General features: G+C 66.8%; 2 protein-coding genes across 6 annotated transcripts; both read right to left on the bottom strand.

Moving 5' to 3' along the window:
* Nucleotides 1-999: 999 nt before the first annotated feature.
* On the bottom strand, nucleotides 1,000-15,899 carry HR (HR lysine demethylase and nuclear receptor corepressor). 4 transcript variants are annotated; one of them, XM_040618115.1, is made up of 22 exons: nucleotides 15,730-15,899; nucleotides 14,790-14,941; nucleotides 14,071-14,199; nucleotides 12,954-13,070; nucleotides 7,678-8,538; nucleotides 6,134-7,001; nucleotides 5,526-5,706; nucleotides 4,598-4,827; nucleotides 4,380-4,529; nucleotides 4,203-4,289; nucleotides 3,995-4,116; nucleotides 3,747-3,825; nucleotides 3,433-3,599; nucleotides 3,099-3,305; nucleotides 2,811-2,982; nucleotides 2,580-2,655; nucleotides 2,242-2,372; nucleotides 2,033-2,140; nucleotides 1,816-1,955; nucleotides 1,567-1,734; nucleotides 1,328-1,447; nucleotides 1,000-1,246 (listed from the first exon to the last, which is right to left on the bottom strand). In XM_040618115.1, the coding sequence occupies exons 5-22, from the start codon at nucleotides 8,485-8,487 to the stop codon at nucleotides 1,184-1,186; spliced, it is 3,879 nt and encodes a 1,292-aa protein (XP_040474049.1). In that variant the 5' UTR covers nucleotides 8,488-8,538; nucleotides 12,954-13,070; nucleotides 14,071-14,199; nucleotides 14,790-14,941; nucleotides 15,730-15,899; the 3' UTR covers nucleotides 1,000-1,183. The 4 variants fall into 4 exon arrangements, with proteins under 4 accessions (XP_040474049.1, XP_040474048.1, XP_040474051.1 ...); XM_040618114.1 differs by having other exon boundaries at nucleotides 12,958-13,070; XM_040618117.1 differs by having other exon boundaries at nucleotides 3,433-3,596; nucleotides 12,958-13,070.
* A 2,296-nt stretch (nucleotides 15,900-18,195) lies between these two features.
* Nucleotides 18,196-22,075, bottom strand: REEP4 (receptor accessory protein 4). Of its 2 annotated transcripts, none has more exons than XM_040618122.1 (8): nucleotides 21,947-22,075; nucleotides 20,375-20,447; nucleotides 20,227-20,303; nucleotides 19,839-19,959; nucleotides 19,599-19,712; nucleotides 19,216-19,348; nucleotides 18,949-19,121; nucleotides 18,196-18,873 (listed from the first exon to the last, which is right to left on the bottom strand). In XM_040618122.1, exons 1-8 carry the CDS (start codon nucleotides 21,976-21,978, stop codon nucleotides 18,808-18,810), a joined length of 789 nt encoding a protein of 262 aa, XP_040474056.1. In that variant the 5' UTR covers nucleotides 21,979-22,075; the 3' UTR covers nucleotides 18,196-18,807. The 2 variants fall into 2 exon arrangements, with proteins under 2 accessions (XP_040474056.1, XP_040474057.1); XM_040618123.1 differs by having other exon boundaries at nucleotides 18,976-19,121.
* Nucleotides 22,076-22,835: the final 760 nt, after the last annotated feature.

Here is a 22,835-nt window from a genome sequence, read left to right as displayed (position 1 = left end):
CAACTGCACGGTGCTAATTGCATGGTGCCTGTTGCACGGGGCCCTTTGCGTAGCAGCAACTGCACGGTGCTAATTGCATGGTGCCTGTTGCACGGGGCCCTTTGCATAGCAGCAACTGCACGGTGCTAATTGCATGGTGTCCATTGCTTAGCATCAACTGCATGGTGCTAATTGCATGGGGTCCTCCATTGCATAGCACCAACTGCACGGCGCTCAGTTTACGAGGCCCATTGCACAGTGCTAGCTGCACGGTGCCAACTGCACGGTGCTGATAGCACGGTGCTGGTTACAACGTGTCTGTTGCATGGTGGCAACCATAGGGTGCTAATTGCATGGGACCCATTGCATGCTGCTGCTTGCACGGTGCTAGTTACACAGTGGCCGTCACACGGTGCCAACTGCAGGGTGCCTGTTGCATGCTGCTGCTTGCACGGTGCATGCCGTGCGCTGCACAGCGCCTGGTCCATCTCCCACAGTGCACGTGGCTCTGCACAGTGCATCACACGGTGCAGCTGGCACCGAGGCCCCATTCACCATCAGTGGGGCACTGTGCACAGGGGGGTGCCCCATTTTCCCCCATTATCCTTAGCGGGGTGCAGGGTTGCTCCAGGCAGCAATCCTGGGCAGAGCGCAGAGCGATCCCATTGCACCTGGTGCTCGGAGCACAGGGCTCCATGGACGGGGCTGCTTCCATCCTTGGAACAGACCTTTGGGCTGGTGGCAGGATGGAGCTGCAGCCAGGGACCCCAAACCCCTGGGCAGCACCGAGCTGTGCTGTCAGATGTTTTCCAGTTCTCCATGAGGCTGCCAGCACAGAGACCCTGCCAAACTCACCTCACCAGTGGCCTCAGCCAGCTGCCAAGGGCTGGCAGTGCCCCGTGCCACCCTGCTGGACCCCAGCTCTGCCCCCCTACCCCATCCCCAGGCCCCCGGAGCATCCCTGCTGGCGGATGAGGATGCAGGGGCTGCTGCTGAGCAGGAGAGAGACGCTGAGGTGGGTGCTGGTGGTGCCGGCGGCCCCGGCACGCTGCAGACACTTTATTCCCCAGCTGCCCCGCACTGAGCCACCCCGGGCGGTGGCGGAGCAAAGCACCAAGCGAGAGATGCCCGGGCCCGGCTCTTTGTGGCCGTGGCCACCAGCGCTGGCTTTGCTGGAGCATCCTTCCAGCGTGTCGTGGCCACCTCACTTGCAGCCTCGCAGGACGCCCACAGCCTCCCGCACGGCGGAGAAAATCATGCCGTCCAGCTGCAAGGGTGCAAAGAGGAGGGGTCAGCACGGCTCACCCCACACCGGGACCCTCGCACAGCCCACCACCCACCCACCCACCTGGGCGCGGAGCTGGCGTGCGGCCCCAGGGGGATCGGTGCTGTGGTGCCGGAGGCGGGTGGCGTTCTCCGGTGAGAGGAACCTCTGCTCCACGCTGATGATGCTGGTGAGGGTCTGCACCTGCCGGTGGCATGGTGGCATCAGGGACGGGGGCTCGGCCATGCCTCAGTTTCCCCAGGGGGCTTTGGCACAGCTGCACCCCAAATAGCTGCGCCTGGGGGGGTTGCAGAGCTGCCTACCTGGTGGGGAGCCCCGGCAGGGACCAGCACCGCATCCCCCAGGAACTGGAGGAGGGTCCAGCCGCTCACCCCGCACTCCTCACGCAGCCGCCTCCGCAGCGAGAGGTCCAAGTAGCGGCCGGGGGGCTCTGCTGTGGTTGCCCCCTCCTGCCCTTGGTCCTCACGGGTCTGTTGGGGGCCGGGGGTGAGCCAAGGCAGAGGCCTGGGGGCAGGGGGGCTGGGGGTGTGCCAGGGAGTGATGGCACCCACCTTCTGCAAGAAATCCTGGATGCGGCCAGCATCCTCGGCACGGAAGATGTGCCACAGGGCACCAGGCCGGCTGCCAGCATCCCAGAGCCGCTCCTTCAGCAGCGCATCCACTCCGTCCGCATCAGCCTGCAGGAGCATGTCTGCGGGCAGAGGGGTGCTCAGGGAGAGCCGGGGCAGGGGGCTGGCATGAGGGGACCCCCCCATGCTCCCACTTTACCCTGCCGTGCCGGCAGTCGTGCTGCAGCGTGCACCAGGATGCTGATGGAGTCGGCCGCCTCCACCATCAGGTTTTTGGTCCCAATGGTCCGGTCCTGGGGCTGCACGCCTGCAAGTGGGGGCAGGGTGGTGATCGAGGGGTGAGCATCACCGTGGAGCCCAGCTCACCCCCCTGTCCTGGGCACCAGGGTGCTGCCAGGAGGCACTCACCGTAAGCCACGCAGACACGCGGGCGCAGCCAGCGCCGGCCCCGTTGGCCACGCAGGTAGGTAGCCAGGTTGAGGCGGCCAGCGGGCCCGCAGTACTCTGGCAGAGGCAGGCTGGCACTCAGGTTGGCAGCCCTGTGGCACAGGCATGGTGCTTGATGCCGTGGCACCGGCTAATGGTGCTGGCAGAGCCTCCCCACCGCCCCCAGCCCTGCTCGCTGCATCCCACACCGGCATGCATCCTGCTGCTGCAGGGGCTGGCACCCGGCTGGCAAGGGGAGGGGGCACCAGGCTGCATGGGAGGGGGGTACCCACCCTGGTGAAGCCACTGCCATCACCTACCGGCACAGCTCCATGTCCCCAAAGCCACTCTCCAGCTTCAGCAAGTGCCCGCCACCCTGCTCCAGCTCCGGGGATGCTGCGGGAGGGAGCATGGCATCACACACAGGGATGCGGGCATCATGCCGATGGGCACACCCTGAGCAGGGAGGGATGCACAGCCTGGCTCACTCCCCCCCCCGCCTTACACCCCAGAATAACACTTGGGACCTCACAAACTCATTGCCCCCTTACCTGCGCTGGCGGCGAAGCCATCCCAAAACTCCTGGCTGCTCATCCTGACACGGCTCGCTGGTACCCGCAGGTTCACCGCCTCCACCGCCTGCTCCCCCCGGGCTGGGCGGAAGGATTCAGGTCCCCACAGCCGCCCCTCCAGCCTCTTCTGCAGCCCTGAAACAAGGACGGGCTGCCGGGGGCAGCAGGGGCTCAGCAGGGCGGGGGGTGCTGGGGGGTGCTGCGGGTCATGGGGAGGGGCTCTGTGGTGCCGCCACACATCCCTAGGGAGGCCGGGGGGGGGCTCACCTGGCCCCGCCGCCAGTGCTCCTGGAAGAGCTTGTAGTTGCTGGCGTGGCTGGGGTCGTGCAGCCAGAGCAGCCCACTGGGTGCCAGGATGCAGTGGGAGGCGGGGGGCCCGGGGGGGCTCAGCTCGCCCCCCGCCTGCCTCTCCTGAATCTTCCTCTCCACCACGCGGGCGATGATGCTGTCCAGGATGCTGGTCAAGCGGTTGTCCTGAGGTGGGGGGGGATGCAAAGGGGGAGCCACATCAGCCCACCCTGCCCCCTCTAGCCCTGCTGAGGGTTGAATGGGGGGGGGGGGCAGCATGGAGGAGGGGTGCCCTGCCCACCCTGGGACTCACGCTGGGCAAGGCAGGCGAGACGGGGGCGAAGGCCATGCGCACCCCATCCTGCCCCAGGCACAGCTTGACAGCGGTGGAGGCGAGGAGGTCACAGAGGGTGGTGGTCTGCACGGTCCCCCGGGGAGGGGGTTGGCCCGGTGATGGTGGCCCCCCCTCGGGGCTCTCTGCTGGAGGGGAGAAAGGGGTCAGGGCTGCCCGCATCCTCCTCCACCTGTCACCCCCAACCTGTTATCCCATAGGGGATTCGGTGCAGCATCCCTGACCCCCCCGGAGCAGGGCTGTCCCCGCAGCGGGGGGGCCACAGCTGGCCCTACCTTCTTTGATGGGCCGGGAGGTGTCGGCTTGGGCATCGCTGCTGGGTGGGAGGATGGGCACCGCGACCCCCGGCAGCTCCTGAAACACCCCGGTCCATGTGGGCAGACAGGGGGAAGCCACGTGCCCCCTCCCCAGGGCTGGTCCCCTCCCTAGCATCATGCACAACCCCCCCCGCCAGCACACTGTTGCAGGGGTTGGGGTACACCAGCACCCCTTTCCCCCCCCGCAGTGCACAAATCCCCCATACCTGCCTGCTCCCGAGGGGCTCTGCCAGGCTGTGCTCCACAGCCCCCTCCCTGCAGGGACAGTGCGACTCGATGCTGAACTTGACCCGGACCTCGTGCAGCAGCTTCCAGAGCCGGGTCAGGACTGGGGACAGATGGAGACAGGCGGATCAGCCCCGGGCAGCAGGCAGGAGGGGGGGTCTTGGGGTCAGGGGGGGGACACACACTCACCACAGGTGGGGATGAACTGCGTGGGGATGAGGGATGCCAGGGGGTGGTCTTGCCCGGGGATGCACTCGGGCAGCCACACCAGATCCTCTGCGTCAGAAAAAGGGATGCGTTCGTCCCTACCAAGCCCCCATCCAAGCTGACACCCTCTTAGCAAGCCCCCTCCCCCCATCTCCGTACCGTGGCTGTCAGCCTCCCGCCTGCTGCGGTGGCAGTCGGGGCACAGCTGGAAGCCACATCTGGTGCAGCTCCAGTGGGAGTTGAAGAAGCCTCGCTGGCAGGCGTCACAGAGCTGGGGGGCTCCTTCCCTCCGCCTCCAGGCTGTCACCCCTGTGTGAAACACAGCCCTCAGCCTCCCTGCTGCCCCCCGTGTCACCCCCACCCTGGTCCTGGCTTACCTTCAGGCCTGCCAGGGACTCCTGGCCACGTGTCCCTGTCCCTGCGGACGGCCTCGCAGAAGGGGTCCCCCAGGACCCCCAACAGGTACTTGGCCAGGCAGAGGCTGCTCCCCGCGCTCCTGCTCCCTCGCTCAGGGCCGGCCGCCTCCAGCTGCAGCATCTCCCCCTCTGCCTCCCCCAGCGTGAAGAAGCCATCAACGCTCAGCTCCCCGCCATCCCCAAAGGCGAACCTGCAGGGCGGAGGGAACAGGAGGGGATGCTCCGAAGTGGGATGATGGGAGAGGATGCTCAAAAGCCGAGTGATGGGAGAGGATGCTCCAAAGCAGGGTGACAGGAGAGGATGCTCTAAAATGGGGTGACAGGAGAGGATGCTCAAAAGCAGGGTGATGGGAGAGGATGCTCCAAAGCAGGGTGACAGGAGAGGATGCTCTAAAATGGGGTGACAGGAGAGGATGCTCAAAAGGCGGGTGATGGGAGAGGATGCTCCAAGGCAGGGTGACAGGAGAGGATGCTCTAAAATGGGGTGACAGGAGAGGATGCTCTAAAGGGGGGGTGATGGGAGAGGATGCTCTGAAGCAGGGTGACAGGAGAGGATGCTCAAAAGCAGGGTGATGGGAGAGGATGCTCCAAAGCAGGGTGACAGGAGAGGATGCTCTAAAATGGGGTGACAGGAGAGGATGCTCAAAAGTCGGGTGATGGGAGAGGATGCTCCAAGGCAGGGTGACAGGAGAGGATGCTCTAAAATGGGGTGACAGGAGAGGATGCTCTAAAGGGGGGGTGATGGGAGAGGATGCTCTGAAGCAGGGTGACAGGAGAGGATGCTCAAAGCAGGGTGATGGAAGGAGATGCTCCCCGCATCCTGACATGAGCTGCAAGGAGCCTCCCACCCCGGGCAGGGCTCTGAGCTCTCCGGGAGCCCCAGGCTCACCTGCGGAAGTGCAGCAATCTGCAGGTGCTCTCAGGGGAATCTTCCTCCTCCTCCTCCTCACCTTCGGGGTGCCCCACGGCCCGGGCAGCGCAGGCACAGCACCGCGGGATGCTCTCAGGCAGGGCAGTGCAGGGCACACTCTGCAGGCACCACGGCTCCGGGCCAGCATGGCTCGGTGGGTCTGGGGGAGACAGGAGGTGCTTTGGGACACGGCACATGGGGACACACCAGCCAGGAGGGACTGGAACACCACGGCGGGGGCTGGAAACTGGGCCAGAAAGTAGGGCTAGAAAGTAGGGCTGGGGATCTGCAGAGGTCAGGGCTGAGATGCCAGCACCTCCCTGAGGAGGGCTCCGACCCAGCATCAGCACTTGCCACCCCCTGGGCATCACACCCACGGATGCTGCGCTGTCCCAAAGGGGCATTTCTATACGTCCCCACCCTGGGAGCTGCTGCCAGCCCCAACTGTGCTGGGAAAAACCCGAGTGGAGCAGATTTCCCAGCCCCCACATGTCCACAGCTCATGTCATAGGAACCAGGATGCAAAACTTCCCCAGGGATCGGGTGCTGCCACCACCCCAGCCCCACCGTGAACCCCACTGCCTTACCTCCCTCTCCCAGCTCCATCCTCCGCTCCTCCGGGTCCCCTCTGCTCTCCGTGCCCTCACCCGGGCACACCATGGCCATGTGCTCGGTGGCCTTCGTGCCCCTCTTGGCAGCCCTGGCACCCTCGCTGGCAGTGCGGGGTCCGTCGGCGGTGCCGTGCGGGCGCTTGGCCGAGCGCTTGCCCTCACCGGCTGGCTCGGAGCCACCGTCCCGCCGGGGCGCCTTGCAGCGTGGCAGCGACTGCTCTGAGTGCCGCGTCAGCCAGGTCTTCTTCAGCTTGGTGTGGTTGCTGGGTGGGCATGGAAAATGGCCCCCCGGGATGCCCAGGGTGGGCTCGAAGGAGCCGAGAGCCTCACAACCCACCCCCGGGCACCCTTCGCAGCCCGATGTGGTGCAAAGGCAAGCCGGGGGTGGCTCCGGCTTGGCAAGGGCTGGCGGGTAGTGCCCATCCACGAGTGGAGACGATGGGTCGGGCTCCCCCGGTCCCAGCGGTGAGCCGGGCTGGTGGCTTTGGTATGCCAGGTGCTTGTCTTTGGGCTCAGAGGGCCGGCCTGGCCCCGGCTCCAGGGGGAAATCGGTGGTGTGTGGTCCTGTGCCCAGCCAGGGGCCCCTGCAGCCCCTCGCCGTGCCAGGCTGCAGGAGGAAGAGGGGGTGGCTGGCGCTGGGGGGAGGCGTGTGGGCATGGGGAGTGGGTACCACCGAGCTGCCCCCAGCTCGGCCATCCCTCCACGGGGCTCCCGGTAGCTCCGGCACTGCCAGCTCCCCCTCCCTGTCTCCATCCTGCCCTGCCTGGCTCTTGCCCAGCGGCTGCGATGGCGCTTGGTCCTTGGCCGGGGGGTGGAAGCCGGGCTCTTTCTTCGGGTAAAACTCCTGGAGGGGAGCAGAAGCTGTCAGGGCTGGTGTCCCCCCAGATGCGGGTCTCCACCTCTGCCTCCATCACCCACATCACTGAGAGGCGGTGATGGGGAGCACCCCCTGGCCCTGCCTCAGTTTCCCCCACCACCCTCCAGAGCTGGGCAGCTGCCCGGTGCTTTCCAGCCCCAGATGGCCGAGCCCGTGGGGTGCCCGTGTTGCTCCTGCCCGCGTGGGAAAGGAATGGGGAGCCGCAGTGGCACAGGGTGCGACGGGCGCACCCACGGCTGGCAGCTCTGCCTCCCGCCGCCTCCGTGCCGCGGCTCCTGCTGCCGTGACTCAGCCCGGGGGCTTGCATCACGCCACGGGGCTGCGCCGGGGAGGAGAGCATCATCCTCCTGGGACGCATTGCCCCATCCCTTGGGGAGGCTGGGACCCCCCACCAAGCTGCAGGAGCAAGTGAGGGGCTGCATCCTGCTGTGGGTCGCCAGCACTGGGTACAGCCCAGACCTGCCCTGGGCGTGGGTGCCAGCATCACCTTTCGCAACCCACCGTTCCCAGCTGGGTTCAGCCGAGGCTGGAGCTCCCCATCACCCAGGGGAGCTGGGGTGCAGCGGGGAGCCGAGCCCCGAGATCCCCACTCCGGTACCACCATCGGAGCCAGGCACCGGCACAGCCATCCGGAGTTGCCTACCTTCTTCCCTGAGCTGGAGCAGCCGTCGAAGGGGGCTGGAGCTGCCTTGCACCTTGGTGGGAGCCCCAGGTAGAGGGGCTGAGCCCAAGTGGGTGCGTAGGAGCCCAGGCGCCAGTCCACGCCGGCGAAGCGCCCATCACCCATTGTCCCTGGTCCCTCCGGCCCGCTGCCACCAAACGGGGGGTCAGCTGGGGGTCCAGTGGGCAGCAGCGAGGACAGGAGGAAAGGGCTGTGCTTGGCCTCCACGAGGAACGGGCAGTGGCGGAAGGACAGTGGGTCACCGGCCCCATCCCCTGCAGCGACACGGGGCTTGCCGGTGGTGCTGGGGCACTGGGTGTCCAAGCCCGGGAAGGCCAGGGGGTAGCGGTGGTACGCGTGGCTGTAGAGGGCCAGGGGGGCCAGCACGGCCTCAGCCCACCGTGGTCCTGGGCGCTCCTTGCAGGGCTCAGCCCAGCCCGCCTTGGGCTGCCCGTTCCTGGGGGGCAGCAGTGGAGGGAGCTCGGCTCCATCCTTGGGGCGGCACAAAGCATCCTGCAGGCACGGTGGGGCCAGTGGGTAGGGGCAGCCCAGCCGGCCACCAGCCAGCTCCCGGCCTGGCCCCAAGCATCCCTCGGAGCCCCTCCAGGGACACCCCTTCTCCGTTCCGTAGTTCAGCTTGCCAGGCTCTGGGTAGCCCGGGAGTCCCAGCTCAGCAGCCGTGCTTCGGGGCAAGACCATCCCGCTGCTCTCCATCCCCTGGGTGTCCTGTGCCGTGTCCTGGGCTCTCCTCCACCGCTGCGCGGTCTCCCCCATCTTCGTGTCGCTGGCCATGCTGCTCCGCCGCTCATGTGGTGCTCAGCGCCGTCCTGGGCTGGCCGGACCCTACAGGCAGGGAGCAGGGCATCAGCAGGGCATGTCACACTGCACTGAACCCTCCCTGAATGCTGCCGGGGCAGCTGTACACAGGTTGCAATAAGGGGGAAACTGAGGCACGGAGATGGTGGTGTTGGTGCTGGAGGGGCTGCTTGTAACCCCCCAGCTCCATCTTCCCCTGCTAGGTGGGAGGTTCCCTGGCACAGCGAGGGGATCCCGGGCTCCCACACCCCACAGCATCCAGCAGGATGCACGACGCGGCAGGGCACGTGGCTGGAGCGTGGGTCCCCATCCCATCCTGGCCCTCCTGCACCCAGCCTGGCAGGGCTGGCGGCCGGGACGCACCTCGTGCCCACCCGTCCCTCCGCACCCAGCCTGGCCACATGCCCGGCCGCTGGCACCCAGCGTGGGGAGGCCTTGCCCCACGCAGGTATTTGCCTCTGGCCAGGGCTGGGCTGCGCTTCCCAGGAGGGCTTGCAGCGAGGGGGGAGCTCCCAGCTCCCAGAGGCCCCTCCTGGTAGAAATGCCTGGGGAGATCCGCTGGGACCCAGGCCACACGCAGATGCGGGGTTCAAAGCCGGTCCTTGCAGCAGCCAGAGATCACATCCCTTCCCAGCAGAGGAAAGCCCAGCCCCTGTCCCCTGCCCAGCCCCTGTCCCCTGCCCCGCAGCCAGAGGGGACGAGGGGGACAAGCGTGGGGTCACTCCGCTCCAAGCCACCGCTGCAGAATTGCAGCCCTGCCGTGGGGCAGGACGGAGCCACCCGGACTGCCAGGCAGCCAGCCGTGCCGGGGACAGGAGCTTGTGTCCCCAGAGTCACCTGACCCCATCACACCCCCTGCCCAGGGGAGGTCAAAGCCCCCGTTCCCGCGCTCCAGCACCCCGGGGCACCCTACCTAAGCAGGGACACCCACCCTGTCCCTCTGGGCCATGGGACCCAGCCGGGCTCTCCCATCCCCACCCTGGGAAGATGCTCCCGGCACAGCTCCCTCCCAGTGCCTCGAGGCTGCCCCACCACGTGCCATCCCCAGGGTCACCCCCCACTCCCCCGAGGGCAGCATCGTCCCCTGCCCTGCATCCCATCCAGAGCACAAGAAGCCAGTTCCGCCGCTCTGAGAGCATCCCCACCATCCCACAGCACAGCCAGCTACCTGGAGGGTCCATCAGGGACCCCGCTGCCCTCCCTGCGGCAGCGAGGACAAGCGGGCGTCTCTGCCGGTGGCACCAGGTCCCAGAAAGGCAAAGCCGGGTGGGTGGGAGCACCTAGACCCACAGGCTGAAGGGATCCGGCTCTGGGATCTGGAGGAGGCAGAAAGCCGCCCGGGCAGCCCTGGGGACGTTCTTCTCTGAATTCTGGAGCTGGAGTTTTTGATCCATTGGCCTGGGGGGCTCCGTGCTCCTCCTGCCTATAGTCCTATGAGCGGGGGCTCCCGGTGTGCGGGGGGGTCAGGGAGATGGGCACCCAGGGGAGCAGCAGCGGTGGCGAGCAGGACCTTCCCCCGGCTCTAGGCAGCCTTGAGCATCTTGGGGCGAGCGATGGCAGGACGAGGCGGCGGTGGTGGCTCTGCTCCCCACGAGCGTGCAGCCTCCGCCAGCTCCCGCAGCGACTGGGCAGGCAGGAGGGCTGCTGGCGGCTGCTGACGCCCGGGAACCGGCACGGTGCCGGTGGTGCCACCCAACCCCGGGGGCACCGGCGCAGGCAGCAGCGGCCGTGCCAAGGCGGGCAGGTGTGCTTTGCCCCGTGCGAAGAAAGCACCCTTTGTTCAGCAACGCGGCCGAGCCGCCCCATCGCCAATGAAAGACGCCGGCCGCCCGCTCCGGGCGAAACTGGAATGGGAGAAACACTGGGATGGGCCAAGCGCCCCAGTCCCGGTGCTGGGAGGGCTGGAGGTGGCATGCCTGGCACGGAGCACACGGCCAGACCATGGGCTGGGGGTCCGGGGGGCTCACAACCCCTTTGGTTTTGCCCAAATGGCAAGGAGCTGGCCTCAACCCGCGCTGCCACTTTGCCCATGCTACAGTCCAGGGTCACCCTGGCTCACAGCCGAGCCTTGTCCCTCCACTGCCATCCCTCCTCCGGCTGCCTGGGATGAAGGCAGAGCTCCTCTACCTCCCTTCCCGGCTGCAGGGCAGGATGTGACCCAAGGGGTGCCGAGGGGCTAACACGGAGCACCGCTGCGATCGCGTCCTGTTGCCACCGTCCCACTGAGGGGCACCTGTGACCACTCAAACCCCTGCCCCACAGCCCACCGGGTGAGAGCTGGGACCCATCACCCTGCAGGTGCTCACTGCACCATCACCCCCCCACCCCCCCCCCGAGCACCAGTACCTCCCAACAGCACGACAACACTGAGCACAAACACCCCCTCCCACCACCCCATTGCCCATGCTGGGGGGGGGGGGGGGGGCGATGCTCCAGTCGGGTGCCCGAGGCAACAGGTCAGGTGGGTCCCCCCAGGTGGGCACCCCATTTCTGGGTTCCCAGTAAGGGACAGGGATGGGGGCTGGTGCCAGCAGCACTGGGCGAGTTTATGTAACGTGTGAGCACGTGTGTCCCAGGGACACCCTGCGCACAGCTCGCACGCCTTACATAAACCGCAGCCGCTCCGCACAGCCTCCCCCGGCGCGGCACAGCACCACGGCACAGCACCGCGGCACGGCGCGGCACCCGGAGGCTGGCGGGGCTGGGGGCGCGGGGCGATGGGGTGAAGGCAGGCCACGGCCTGCGTGAGCCCAGCAGCGTGATTAACATCAGACCTTCGTTACAGCTCAGCAGCTTCCTTGCGGTCTGGCCCCGCTGGCAGCGAGGAGCCATGGTTAACCCTTGCTGGCCAGGGCATGGCCGTGGCTTGGGGTGCTGGGGTCCCTTTGCAATGCTGGTGGGCATTGTGCTGGTCTCCATCCCCCCCCCACCCCCCCCCAGCGTGGGTGAAGCCATGGCGGGATCCCTCCCCGAGCCCCACTCGCTGTGGAGGGGAGGGTTCGGGGGGACACGGTGCCCGGCTGCTGCTCGCTGCACCCAGTGGGTGCCAGGGAACAGGGAGGGGACCCAGACAGGGCTTGGGGCGTGGGTGAGCCCGCGCCTTCGCTCGATGAGAAGGCGCTGAAAGACAAACTCTCTTCCCGTTCCCTCCCTCCGCTCCCCAGGGATGATGGCTCCGGCAGGGCTAGGGGGGGAGCAGGCATCTGGGGGGAACCCTGGGGAAGGGTCTGCAGCATCCTGGCACGGCCGGGTGGGTCGGCAGGTGCCCACAGCCATGGGGACCGTTGTGGTGGTGCTGATGGAGCAACCGAGGAGGGGGGTCAGGTGGGGAGGGGGATGGACACACCGCCCTGCTGCTGCCAGGCCCCAAGGAGCAGCCCTTGCTGGGGCAGGGCAAAGAGCACGAGCCGGGGGATGCTGGAGGGAATTTCCCACCCTGCACTGGGGTAGCATCTCTGTGCCCTCCCCACGCTCCACTGTCCCAGCTGCCCTCAGCTCCCAGCCATGGCAGGGCTGCTCCTCCCGTGCAGGGGAGCCTCAGGCCCTTGTGAAGCCCCCCGGGGGCTCTTCTGGGGCTTGGCCATCGTCCCACCCCATCCCCAGGAGCGGGATCCCTGCCTGCCTCCCACGGCACAGCGGCTCCGACCTGGGTCCCTCCGCTCCCCGCCTGTCCCGGCACGACCCGTGGAGGGTCCCAGAGCAATCCGGGGGGGTGGTCAGGGCTGGGTTTGAGTTGTGCCAGCTCAGGCTTTGCTGGGAGAATCCCCCCTGCTCCATGGGGGGGGGGGGGGCTCTGCCTTGGTGGCTCGGCACAGCCGGCCACAGAGCTCAAATCTCCCTGGTTTTTCCCTTAAATCGAAGGGCGAGCAGAGGGACCGCGAACACCCATGAGCCGAGCGCTGGCCAGAAAGACACCACGGGAGGCCGGAAGCGCCCAAATTAGAAACCTTGGCATCCCTGCCCCGCTGGGTGCCGGAGGATGGGGAGCAACGCTGCAAGGACGTGGGGTGCAGGGACACTGTCCCCACAGCGTCCCCTGGGACCATGGGGGGATGCATGGCCGTGCAGGGCAGGGGGCTCACAGGATGCTCCAGTACTGAGGAGGGGGATCCCGGTGCAAAAGGCTCAGTGGTACCCCGACAGCCCCTCTTAGCGCTGATGCTCTGGCAGCCGAGGCGCCTGCCAGCCCTGTCCCAGTGCCCACGTCACCTGTCCTGGCACCCTGAGGGATGGCTCTACAGCCCCCAGACCCACAAGCCACCCCTCTGGCTGGGAAAACAGCCTGAAATCCAGGTTTTTTCTTACGCAAAATGAACTCTCCGGCTTGCCCAGAGCCCCCTCCAGCTTCCTCTGCATCCACAGAGCCCCAGCCCTTCCTCCTCCTCCTCCTCCTCCTCCTCCTTAGTCCTCCTCCCAGTCCCGGCACTGAGCCCTGCACGCACCTACCTGCCTCCACTGCGGCGCAGGTGAGGAAGATGAGGACGCAGGCAGAGGAAGGCAGCCCAGTTCCCCCCCTTGCCCAGCACCGGGCGCGATGGCCGCAAGAGCTTTTTGCTAATCTGCACCCGGTGAAAAAAAAAAAAAAAAAAGGAAAAAAAAAAAAAAGGAAAAAAAAAACAAGGAAAAAAAAAAAAACCACGTCAAACCTTCAGGAGTCTGGAGGCTGCGGCGGAGCGGAGGGCACGGGAGGACACTCACTCCCACACGAGCAGCTTTCTGGGAATTAGGGCCACAGCCCAACTGCTCTGGCAGCCTGCGCTCCCCTCCAGCCCTGGCTGCCGGTACGTGGCCTGGGCAGCCGCCCCGCCGGTACGGCCTCGCCGCCGCAGGGTCGGACGCTGCTCCCGGCCCTAATCTCCCGCTTTCCCTCCGGGGAGGTGAGTAAGCATCGCTAATCCCGCTTGCTTCGCTGCTGGGGAGAGATGAGCCGCTTTCCCCAAGCTGGGGGCTGCACCCGGACACCCCCTGCCCTTCCTGCAGCCCGCAGAGGGGAGGGCGGCATGGGTCACCCCCTTCGCCCGACGGGATCTGGGTGCTGTGTGCCCTCGAGGTGAAGGCGGGGATGGAGTGAGGAGATGGAGACAGCAAAGCAGCTCGTCCCCATCAGAAGGGACCAAGGGACGTCGCAGCTGCCCGCAGCCAACCCACCTTTGCCGGTGGCCCCCATGCCCGCCCCACACACGACGGGGGGGATGCTCAGGGGGGATGCAGGACCCGGCGCTGGACGCTGCTGGATGTTCCTTTCCCAGTATCCCTCATTCCCATCCCGGGGGAGGACAGGCAGGACAAGCTGTCCCGGGCAAGCCCCAGCGCGGGGGCACAGTGCCCGTCCTGTGCCACCCCCTTGGCACCCCCCCACCCCGCCTGGGACTCCTGTTTACCCAGCCCAGCGCCAGCAACCAGCTTCAAATACCTTGATGTAATTAAAAGCTCTACCCCGGGGCCCAAAGGCTTAGGACGGCAGCCAGGGACACGGGCAGCCCTCTGCCACCTGCGTGCCGGAGAGGCAGGGCAGGCAGCTGCCTGCTGCCCGCTCACCCAGGTACCCCCAGCACCTACCTGGGGGAGCAGCCGGGGGTCTCCTGCCCTCAGCCTGGGCCCCTCTTCTGCCCGTGCCCCGGGGTGCCCGGCCGCCAGCCGGCCATGGTGCTGGGCAGGCTGGCAGAGGCCGATGGGGTGGCACGGCTCCTGGCGTGGGGAGAAGGGAGTTCACCAACGATGGGCAGCCCCCTGCCCGCTCGCTGCTCAGACCAAGGCAGTGCCTCAGTTTCCCTTGGTGCCCCCGGTGATGCTGCTGGGGGGTCCCCAGTACCACTCTCCTGAGCGGGGTCCCCAAAATTCCCAGGCAAAAGCCTCCGGTGCTGTGGCAGGGACGCGGCTCCAGCCCTGGGATACGGAGCCGGAATGGTCCTCGGTGCCAGCGCAGGCAGGGCCAGGCTGTGAGCGGGGCTGGCTGGGGACAGACGGGTCCCCGGGGGGACAGGCGGCTGCGAGGAGGGGAGGGGGTGTGGGGGGGTGAGATGCAGCATTCCTTCAGCCATGTCCTCCCACACTCCCGTCACCTCGAACGCCCCTTCCCCGGCCCCTCCTGCCACCACGCTTCCCACTCCCCATCCTCTTCCTCACCAGCGGGGTGATGGCAGCCTGGGGGCAGGTGTGTGTTTGAGGACATGGTGGTGGTGGGGGGCGGGGGGGGGGAGAATGGTACAAGAAAGATGCTCTCTGTGTGTGTGTGTGTGTGTGTGTGTGTGTCCCAGAAGGGAGGAGGAAGGTCTTACCTGCCCGGCAGTGATGGGGAGGGGGGCTTTCAGCCCCTGCCCAGCCGAGCCCCCTGCCCACGGGCAGCACGCTGCCTGCAGCTCCGCATCACGCCTCCTTGCCCTCTGCGGCAGGCGGCAGCTGAAAGCTCCCGGGGCTGCCAGAAAAGAGGCTGCATTTAAACAACAGACATAATTATGCTTTTGATACCGTCTGCTAAAAATACAGCGCTGTGCCGCGCGGGGAGCCATGTGTGCACGGCCTCACATGGCTCCTGCCTGGAACAGCTGACTCAGGCAGCGGGGCCGGGGACAGGGGGGGAGCCCGGCGGGGACCAGGGGCAGGGGACACCCAGACCCCCTCACTGAGGAGGGGCCAGCCTGTGGGAATGGGCTGCTTTGCCAGGACCCCCCGAAAAAAGCCAGCTTGGGGGGGCTAAGGGCAGCTCCAGGGATGGCACCGGCATCCCCCCCACCTCTCCAGAAGGGTAGCAGCCCCCAGGTTGGTGGCAGTGGGGTAAAATGCGCTGGGAAAGGGGCAGGGGGGTGGGGTGGGGTGCAGGAGCGTGGCTGGGTCGGTGCCACCAGCATGGGTTGGGGGGGCTCAGCCAGTACCCGGCGGCAGCATGGGGGATGCAGGAGGATGCTGAGGGGTGGGGGATGCAGGAGGATGCTGAGGGGTGGGGGATGCAGGAGGATGCTGAGGGGTGGGGGATGCAGGAGGATGCTGAGGGGTGGGGGATGCAGGAGGATGCTGAGGGGTGGGGGATGCAGGAGGATGCTGAGGGGTGGGTGCAGCAGGGCACCCAAAGCAACCCACTGTTCCGGGGGGGGGGGGTGTCTGGCCGGCAGATCCTATTAACAACTAAGAGCCCCTGCTGCCCTGCGACCCAGCAGTCCCCGGGGAGGATGCTGAGCCAACCCCCCCACGGCCAGGCCGCGGCAGCCCCCGAGCACTGACCTTTGGCAGTGCCAAGGCACCGGCTTATGCCATCTCCGGACCGCTGCCCTCCCGGAATAGGCAGTGCCCGTCCCAGGGCCACCAGCTGCTGGGGTTTGGTATCGTTCTTCCCCTGTGCATCCCTGTCACGCTGGGAGAGGGGACACCCCTGCGTCACCTGGTCCCCCTGCCAGCTCTCTGGGATGCAGGGCAGCCCTGGGAGGGGAGCGGGGGGCTGGGAGGCACGGGGGGGGGGGGGGGGGGGGGGGGGCTGGCAGGAGCAGCAGCCCGACCCTCGCTCCCATTAACGCCTAATGGGGAATCACAGAATGGTTTTGGTGGGAAAGGACCTTTAAAGGCCACCTGGTCCCATAGCCCCGCAGCGAGCTGGGACATCTTGGACTCCATCAGGTTGTCAGAGCCCCATCCAACCTGACCTGGAACGTTTCGAGGGATGGGGCATCGACCACCCCCACGGGCAACCTGCGCCCGTGTCTCACCGCCCTCAATGCAAAAAAAAAAAAAAAAAAAAAAAAAAATCTTCTTTATATCTAGTCTAAACCTACCCTTTTTTAGCTTAAAACCATTTCCTCTTGCCCTGTCACCACAGGCCCTGCTAAACGGTCCATCCCCATCTTTCTTTAACCATTTAGCCCCCTTTAACCATGGAAAGCCTGCCCTCCCAGGAGAGCTGCTCCAGCCCTCTGACCATCTTTGTGGCCTCCTCTGGACCCACTCCGGTAGGTCCGTGCCTCCCCGGTGCCGAGGAGCCCAGAGCTGGGCGCAGCGCTGCAAGGGGGGGTGGTGGGTCTCACCAGAGGGGCAGAACCCCCTCCCACGACCTGCTGCCCACGCTGCTGGTGATGCGGCCCCAGGGTACGGGAGGATTTCTGGGCTACGTAAGCGGGGACGCAAGCCAGCCAGCTAATTCCTGCAGCCCCCGTGCAGCGCAGGGATGTGCTTCACCCCGTTGCGGTGGGGACAGACCCTGCCCCAGGGCCAGGAGGGGCTCAGCCCCCCCCCCCCCCCCGCTGCCAGCACAGCCTGGCACCCCCTCCCCAGAGGGGGTTTGCATCGTGGCCGGGCAAGCTCAGGTCAGCCACGTAATTGCTGGGCTGGGGCACTGCCAGTCGAGGGAGATTACGGCTTTGCTGACTGCAGCCTGGCACAGGACCGCGAGCTGACACAGCTGGGATCAGCGCTGGCACCCGAGGGAGCTGCCTCGGCCCCCAGGGGACAGGCTGCACCACCCCGGGCAGCTTTTGTCCCCTCCTCGAGTTTCTGTGTGTGTGTGTGTGTCCCCCCCCGGGAATACACGAGACACTTGCTGAAACAGTGGAAGGGCACCAGGACTCCTGGTTCCCTTCCCAGCTCTATCTTAGAACTCTCTGGTGCTCGTGCCTCAGTTTCCCCAAGCTGGGAAACACAGCAGTGCCCACCGACCCCCCACCCCGGGGCAGGGGTGATGCTCAGGCTCCAACGCTGCCATCTCACTCGCAGCACACCCCAGCCAGCCCTGGGGCCAAGGGGCTCCTGGGGGAGCCCCCACACCCCAGCTCAGCATCCCAGCCCCCGGTACCCAGGGCGGGCAGCCTGCCCCAGCAGCCTCCCGGGGCTGTATCCTTGGAGGAACCATGCTCCCTAAGCGGCTTTAGGGGGATTACAGGCAGCCCCCTGGCCCTCGCGCTGTCCCCACCCAGCCTTCCTTCTCCGCTGCTTTAAGTAATCGTCTCTGAGACAGTTTTACATGGCTAATCCAGCCACCTCCACCTAATCTGCCCCAACACCCCTGCCTGCCCTGGGCTGCCCCCCTGCCCAGCTCCGCGCTGGGATGGCTGCCTCCCCCGGGGGGGGGCTGCAGGCAGCGGCAGCCACCCTCCCTGCCCTGGGAAGATCCCCAAAGGCAGAAAGCAGCCAGGGGCTAAAAATAAAGCTGGCCTGAGCACCGAGGGCAGGAAGGATTGGGAGCAAGGGGATTGATGCCAGAGAGCAGGGCACCGGGGGACAGGAGGGTTGCCAGGGGTAGGAGAGGCAACACGAGCAGCGTTGTCACCTTGTGCCACCCTGCCTGCCCCGCAGAGACTTTGTGCCCCATGTCCTCCACCTGGGCAGGGGGCAAGTCGCTGGGGGCAGGAGCAAAGGAAGCCGAGACCCCCCTGGTGAGATCACAGAGCCCCGGTGGGGAGAGGGCGGCTGCCCACGGACGGGGCCATCAGGACAAGCCAGAGCTGGCAGCCAGGACAGGGACGTCTGTCCCCAGCCCTGGCCGTGCGCCGGGGGTCCGGGTGTCCCAGCGGGGCCACGGCTGCTGCTGCCACGCTGTGGGGGCCGCAGCTGCTGCAAGGAGGGGCCGAGATGCATCCCTGCACCCCAGCACCCATCTCCCTGCACCCTCAGGCCCATGGAGACCCAAGCACAGCACCCTCCCCCTGGAGGGTCCCACACTCCCCAGGGAAGGGGACAGCACTTAAGCAGAGGGGACAACTGTTCCTAAAAGTCTGAAATAACATTTATTTTTCCATGTACAAAACCTCTTCCGAGAGAGGAGAACGTTAAAAGCCATGTGGTGCTGGGCTGGGCATGGTCAGGTACTGCTGCCCCAGTTTCAAGTATGGGGGTGTCAGCCTGCAGGTGGGGGGGGACACCGTGGCCGGGGGCTGTGTCTTTGGCATCAGGGGACAGACGGGCCAAGGCACGTCCCCTCTTTGGCTCCCACAGGAGAGGGGATGTGGGGAGTAAGGCATCACGGCAGCAGGAGAAGGGGGGTGCCCAGCAGAGCCTGTAGTGTTCATTGGGAGGGCGGGGGGAGGGGGGGGCAGACCCCAGATGAGAGGCGCTGACCTGCAGCAGCAGGGTCTGGGTGGGGGTCTGGCTGGCAGCAGCGCGGGGGCCAAGCTGCCCTCCCCTCCATGAGGCAGCCAGAGGTGCACAGTGCAGCCAGGCAGGCGCAGAGGTCAGAGAAGATATTTACAGTGTAACGTGGGAGGAAGCCCCCTCCCCGGGGCCGGGGTGGGGGGTGGGCGCAAACCACAGCTCCCTCCCGATGCTGCAGCAGCAAACTAGTGTTAAGACTCTTGGCAGAGGGTTTCCTGGGAGCAGTTAGCTGTCCTCCTCCGGCGGAGCTGCTTTCTTCCTGATGCGGCTGCGCAAGAGCCGAGTAGAGACCTGGGCAGGGGGAGGGATGGCTCAGGTCCCTGTCACCCCCGCGCCCCACGCCACCGCTCTTCCCCCCCACGGTACCTCTTTGCCAGACATCCTCTTCCTCACCGTGCGCAGGCTCTGGCTGCGGGAGAGGGACTTGGAATCCCGGCTGCGGGGTGAAGGCATGGGCGAGACCTGCGGGTCCGAGTGGAGCTCCTCGTCCTCCGTCGTCTCACTCTCGTACTCCTGGTCAGCCGAGGGCACGTTGTAGCCTAGGGACAGAGGGGCACATATGAATGCCCGCTCCCCCCACCAAGGGGCCTCACTCAAGCCCCCAACCGCTGTGATAGCCCTGCTCCAGCTCACCCAGCAGCTGCCTGCAGCTCTCCGGCTCCTCCAGGTACAGGGGGTCCCGGTAGTGCACAGGGGCTTCATCAGGGATGGAGCGCAGGTCCTGCATGCTGAAGCTGCGCAGCCGCCCAGCCAGCGCGCCCTGGCTCTAACCAGGGGGGACAGGGGACACAGAAAGGGACGCAGAAAGGATGGAAGTGAGCCCCGCGGGGCAAACCCCAAGCACCGCAGCCAGGCAGGGCGATGCAATCCTCCTTGGCAGGGGTCTGCACGCAGAGACCCCTCTCCAGGCACCCACACCACCGAGGCCACCCACGCTGGGGTGGCAAGCTCCTCCTGGGGTCCTCGGGGCCAGAGGACCCTCAGGGACGCGGAGCAGCCTGTCCCCTACCCAGTACCTTGGTGGCCGCCTGGACCGCGGCCGCAGCTGCCATGTTGAGGCCCCTCTTGCCGAAGTGCACCACCGTCTCGTAGCTGCGCTCCCTGATCCGGATGATGTACGTGTCGATCTCCTGCCGAGACCACCGCGGCGGCGCTGAGCATGCACCGCGCCACATCCCAGGGCATCACCAGCCCAGCGGGTTAAGCCTCCTCCCCCCCGGAGCACAGGGGACTCCCCCGAGCCGGGCAGCCCTTACCTTCTCGTTGCGGGAGAGCGCGGGGTGCACGACCTTGCGGTAGATAAGGCTGGCCCCCCGGGTGTAGGGGCAGAGCAGCCAGATGAGGAAAGCCGTCTTAATTTCATAGTAAAAGGGAAACCTGCCGGAGAGGGGGAGGAGATGGGGGGGTGAGCAGATGCCAGCAGGGGGTCCAAGGGCACATCTTGCTCCCTTGCACCCCCCCTAGCATCAAGCCTGGAGACCCCACACAGGGTCCACCAGGCAGCAGGGCAGCTCGTGCCCCTCTCCTAGCAGGCAGAGGGAGGAGGAAGCCCCCCTCCTTCCCCCCCCCCCCCCCCCCCCCCCCCCCCCCCACCAGGGCACGGGGGCGCAGGCAGACCCGCTCCTCCCGGCACATCAGCCTCACCAGGAGATGAGCAGGTCAGTGAGGGTCTCCGTGGCGGTGAAGAGCGCAAAGATGATCCAGTACATCATCCAGCGGACCTGCGGGGAGCAGGGGGTCAGCCCGGGGCTGCAGCCCGAGGTGGGGGGGGCTGCCCAGCGCCCCTACTCACATATTCCCGGATGTTTTTGGTCTTCACAGCCTTGTAGGAAGCATAGGCAGGGTACAGCATCCCAAAAACCAGCCTGTAACGGAGAAAGGGTGAGAGGCGCTCAGGCCAGGCTGTGGAGAGCAGCAAAGCTGCCGGCCCCAGCGCCCCAGCTTGACCTTGAACCCCACCAGCCCCACACCGAGCCCGGAGCTGCCGGGAGAAGGGATGGCACCAGCCTGGAGCCGCTGCGGAGAGCCAGCCACGAGCAGGGTGGCACTGCCACCTCCACAGGGACCGGCTCAACCCCTTGAGGTGGTGGCGGGGGGCCCGGCACGGAGGGGACAGCCCCCTGCGACCGGCCAGGAGGGATTCAGCTCCCTCTGAAAGGTGAAGGATGGGACCCACCCGCATCCCCGCGGCACGATGCTCAGTGCCCGGCACACAGGGCCTCGCCGTCGCCGCAGCACGCGGGCGACCTGCCAGCCCCAAACATGCCCTGTGGCACGGGGGCTTGGCTACTGCCCGCACCCACCTTCAGCCACGCTCCCCCCAGCCACCTCCCCCATTAAACCCAGGTGCGGATGGGGCTGGGGGTCCCCACGCCCCCCTGCCACCCCCTCTCTCCCCATGGGGACTCCTCAGGCACACCTGGCCACTGGCCACCGAGCCCAGCTAGCCACAGCACCAGAGGTGGGGGGCAAGCCGGGCACAGGGACCCCCCCCCAGCGCTGCAGGGACCCGAGCCCCCCTCCCCAGGCTGGCAGCATTTCCAGGATTGGGACCCTTACCCATTCCTGGGGGGGGGTGTGTGTGTGTGAAACCCAGCTGCTCCCATACACACACCCCGGGTCACCCACCCGCAGTCCCCCTCCCCAAATCCCACCTGGGGCAGCTCCCCCCCTCCCAAATCCTGCTCCTAAAGCCCGCCTGGGGCAGCCCCCCCCCAAATCCTGCCCCTAAAGCCTGCCTGGGGCAGCCCCCCCCCAAAATCCTGCCCCTAAAGCCCGCCTGGGGCAGCTCCCCCCCCCCAATCCTGCCCCTAAACCCCGCCTGGGGCAGCCCCTCCCACCCCCAATCCTGCCCCTAAACCCCGTCTGGGGCAGCCCCTCCCCCCCCCCAATCCTGCCCCTAAAGCCCGCCTGGGGCAGCCCCCCCCCAAATCCTGCCCCTAAAGCCCGCCTGGGGCAGCCCCCCCCCCCCAAATCCTGACCCAAAGCCCGCCTGGGGCAGCCCCCCCCCCCCCAAATCCTGCCCCCAATACCGCCTGGGGCAGCCTCTCCCCAAATCCTGCCCCCAATACCGCCTGGGGCAGCCCCCCCCCCCCCCCAAATCCTGCCCCTAAAGCCCGCCTGGGGCAGCCCCTCCCCAAATCCTGCCCCTAAACCCGCCTGGGGCAGCCCCCCCCCCAAATCCTGACCCAAAGCCCGCCTGGGGCAGCCCCCCCAAATCCTGCCCCCAATACCGCCTGGGGCAGCCCCCCTAAGCCCCCCCCGCCACGGGGCCGGCACATGGAGCCCCCCGGGGGGGTGCTGCCCGTTCAATAGGGTCCCCCGCTTTGTTACGCACGGGTGGGCCCCCCCGGCCCCCACTCACACAACGATCCGGCTGAGTAACCAGGACACCATGGTGAGGCCGGGCCGGCAGCCCCGGGCCGGGCCGGCAGCCCCGGGCGGGCGGGTCAGCGCTTTCGCCTGCCCCGGGTCCCCGCGGCAACGGCCGGAAGCGAACGGAGCAGCTTGAATGTTGCAGCTTCCGGTTGCGCGCATGCGCAGCCACGCCTCCCGCCGCTCTTAAAAGGGCAACGCCGCGCCTCAAAAGGGCAACGCCAGCTTTTAAAAGGGCCAACTCTTAAAAGGGCCACAGCAGCCTTGCAAGGGGCGCGTCCCACAAGCGCAGTGCAGTAGTTTATGCCCTACCTGCCAAAATGAGTTTGTTGTTGTTTGTTCGGGTGTTTTTAATCTTCGAGTAGGGAGGTAAAGAGCCTTTGCACCGTGCTAAGGTTCTTTTCGGCCTTGGAGGGATGGGGCATGCAGAACACCCAGCTGCAATGCTTGGGGTGCAGGAGGGCAGGGCTGCGGGAGCTGGGGGTTTGGGCGGAGGTGGGAGCCCTGCTGGGTCATGCCAAGGTAGTCAGATAAGCTGGCACCACCCTGGCACGTTGATTCAGCGGGGTTTGGTCTCAGCTGCTGCAATATCCCCTCCCCGGCGCACCTCCCCTGGGTTTGCATGGGCGCTTCACCTGAAGCACCTGCTCAGGCCTGTTGCTGAACCAGGGCCAGGGCTCTGCGGCAGGCACGGAGCCCTGCAAGATGCTCCGGAGAAAATAGAAGCTGTTTCCTCTTCCCAGAACCAGAGCGGAGCCCAGAGTCCTCGCTGGTGGACATGGCATTGCCTCCTTGGGCCACCTTCCCCTTGGCTGTGCATCCCCAGCAGCGGTCCTCTACTGATGGACCTGACATCACCTTCCTGGGCCACCTTCCCC

This window comes from Falco naumanni, chromosome 19 (genome assembly GCF_017639655.2).
Source record: "Falco naumanni isolate bFalNau1 chromosome 19, bFalNau1.pat, whole genome shotgun sequence".
Taxonomy (NCBI): Eukaryota; Metazoa; Chordata; class Aves; order Falconiformes; family Falconidae; genus Falco; species Falco naumanni.
Note: the sequence above shows the minus strand (reverse complement) of the source record. Positions and strands in the feature narration are given on the sequence as shown.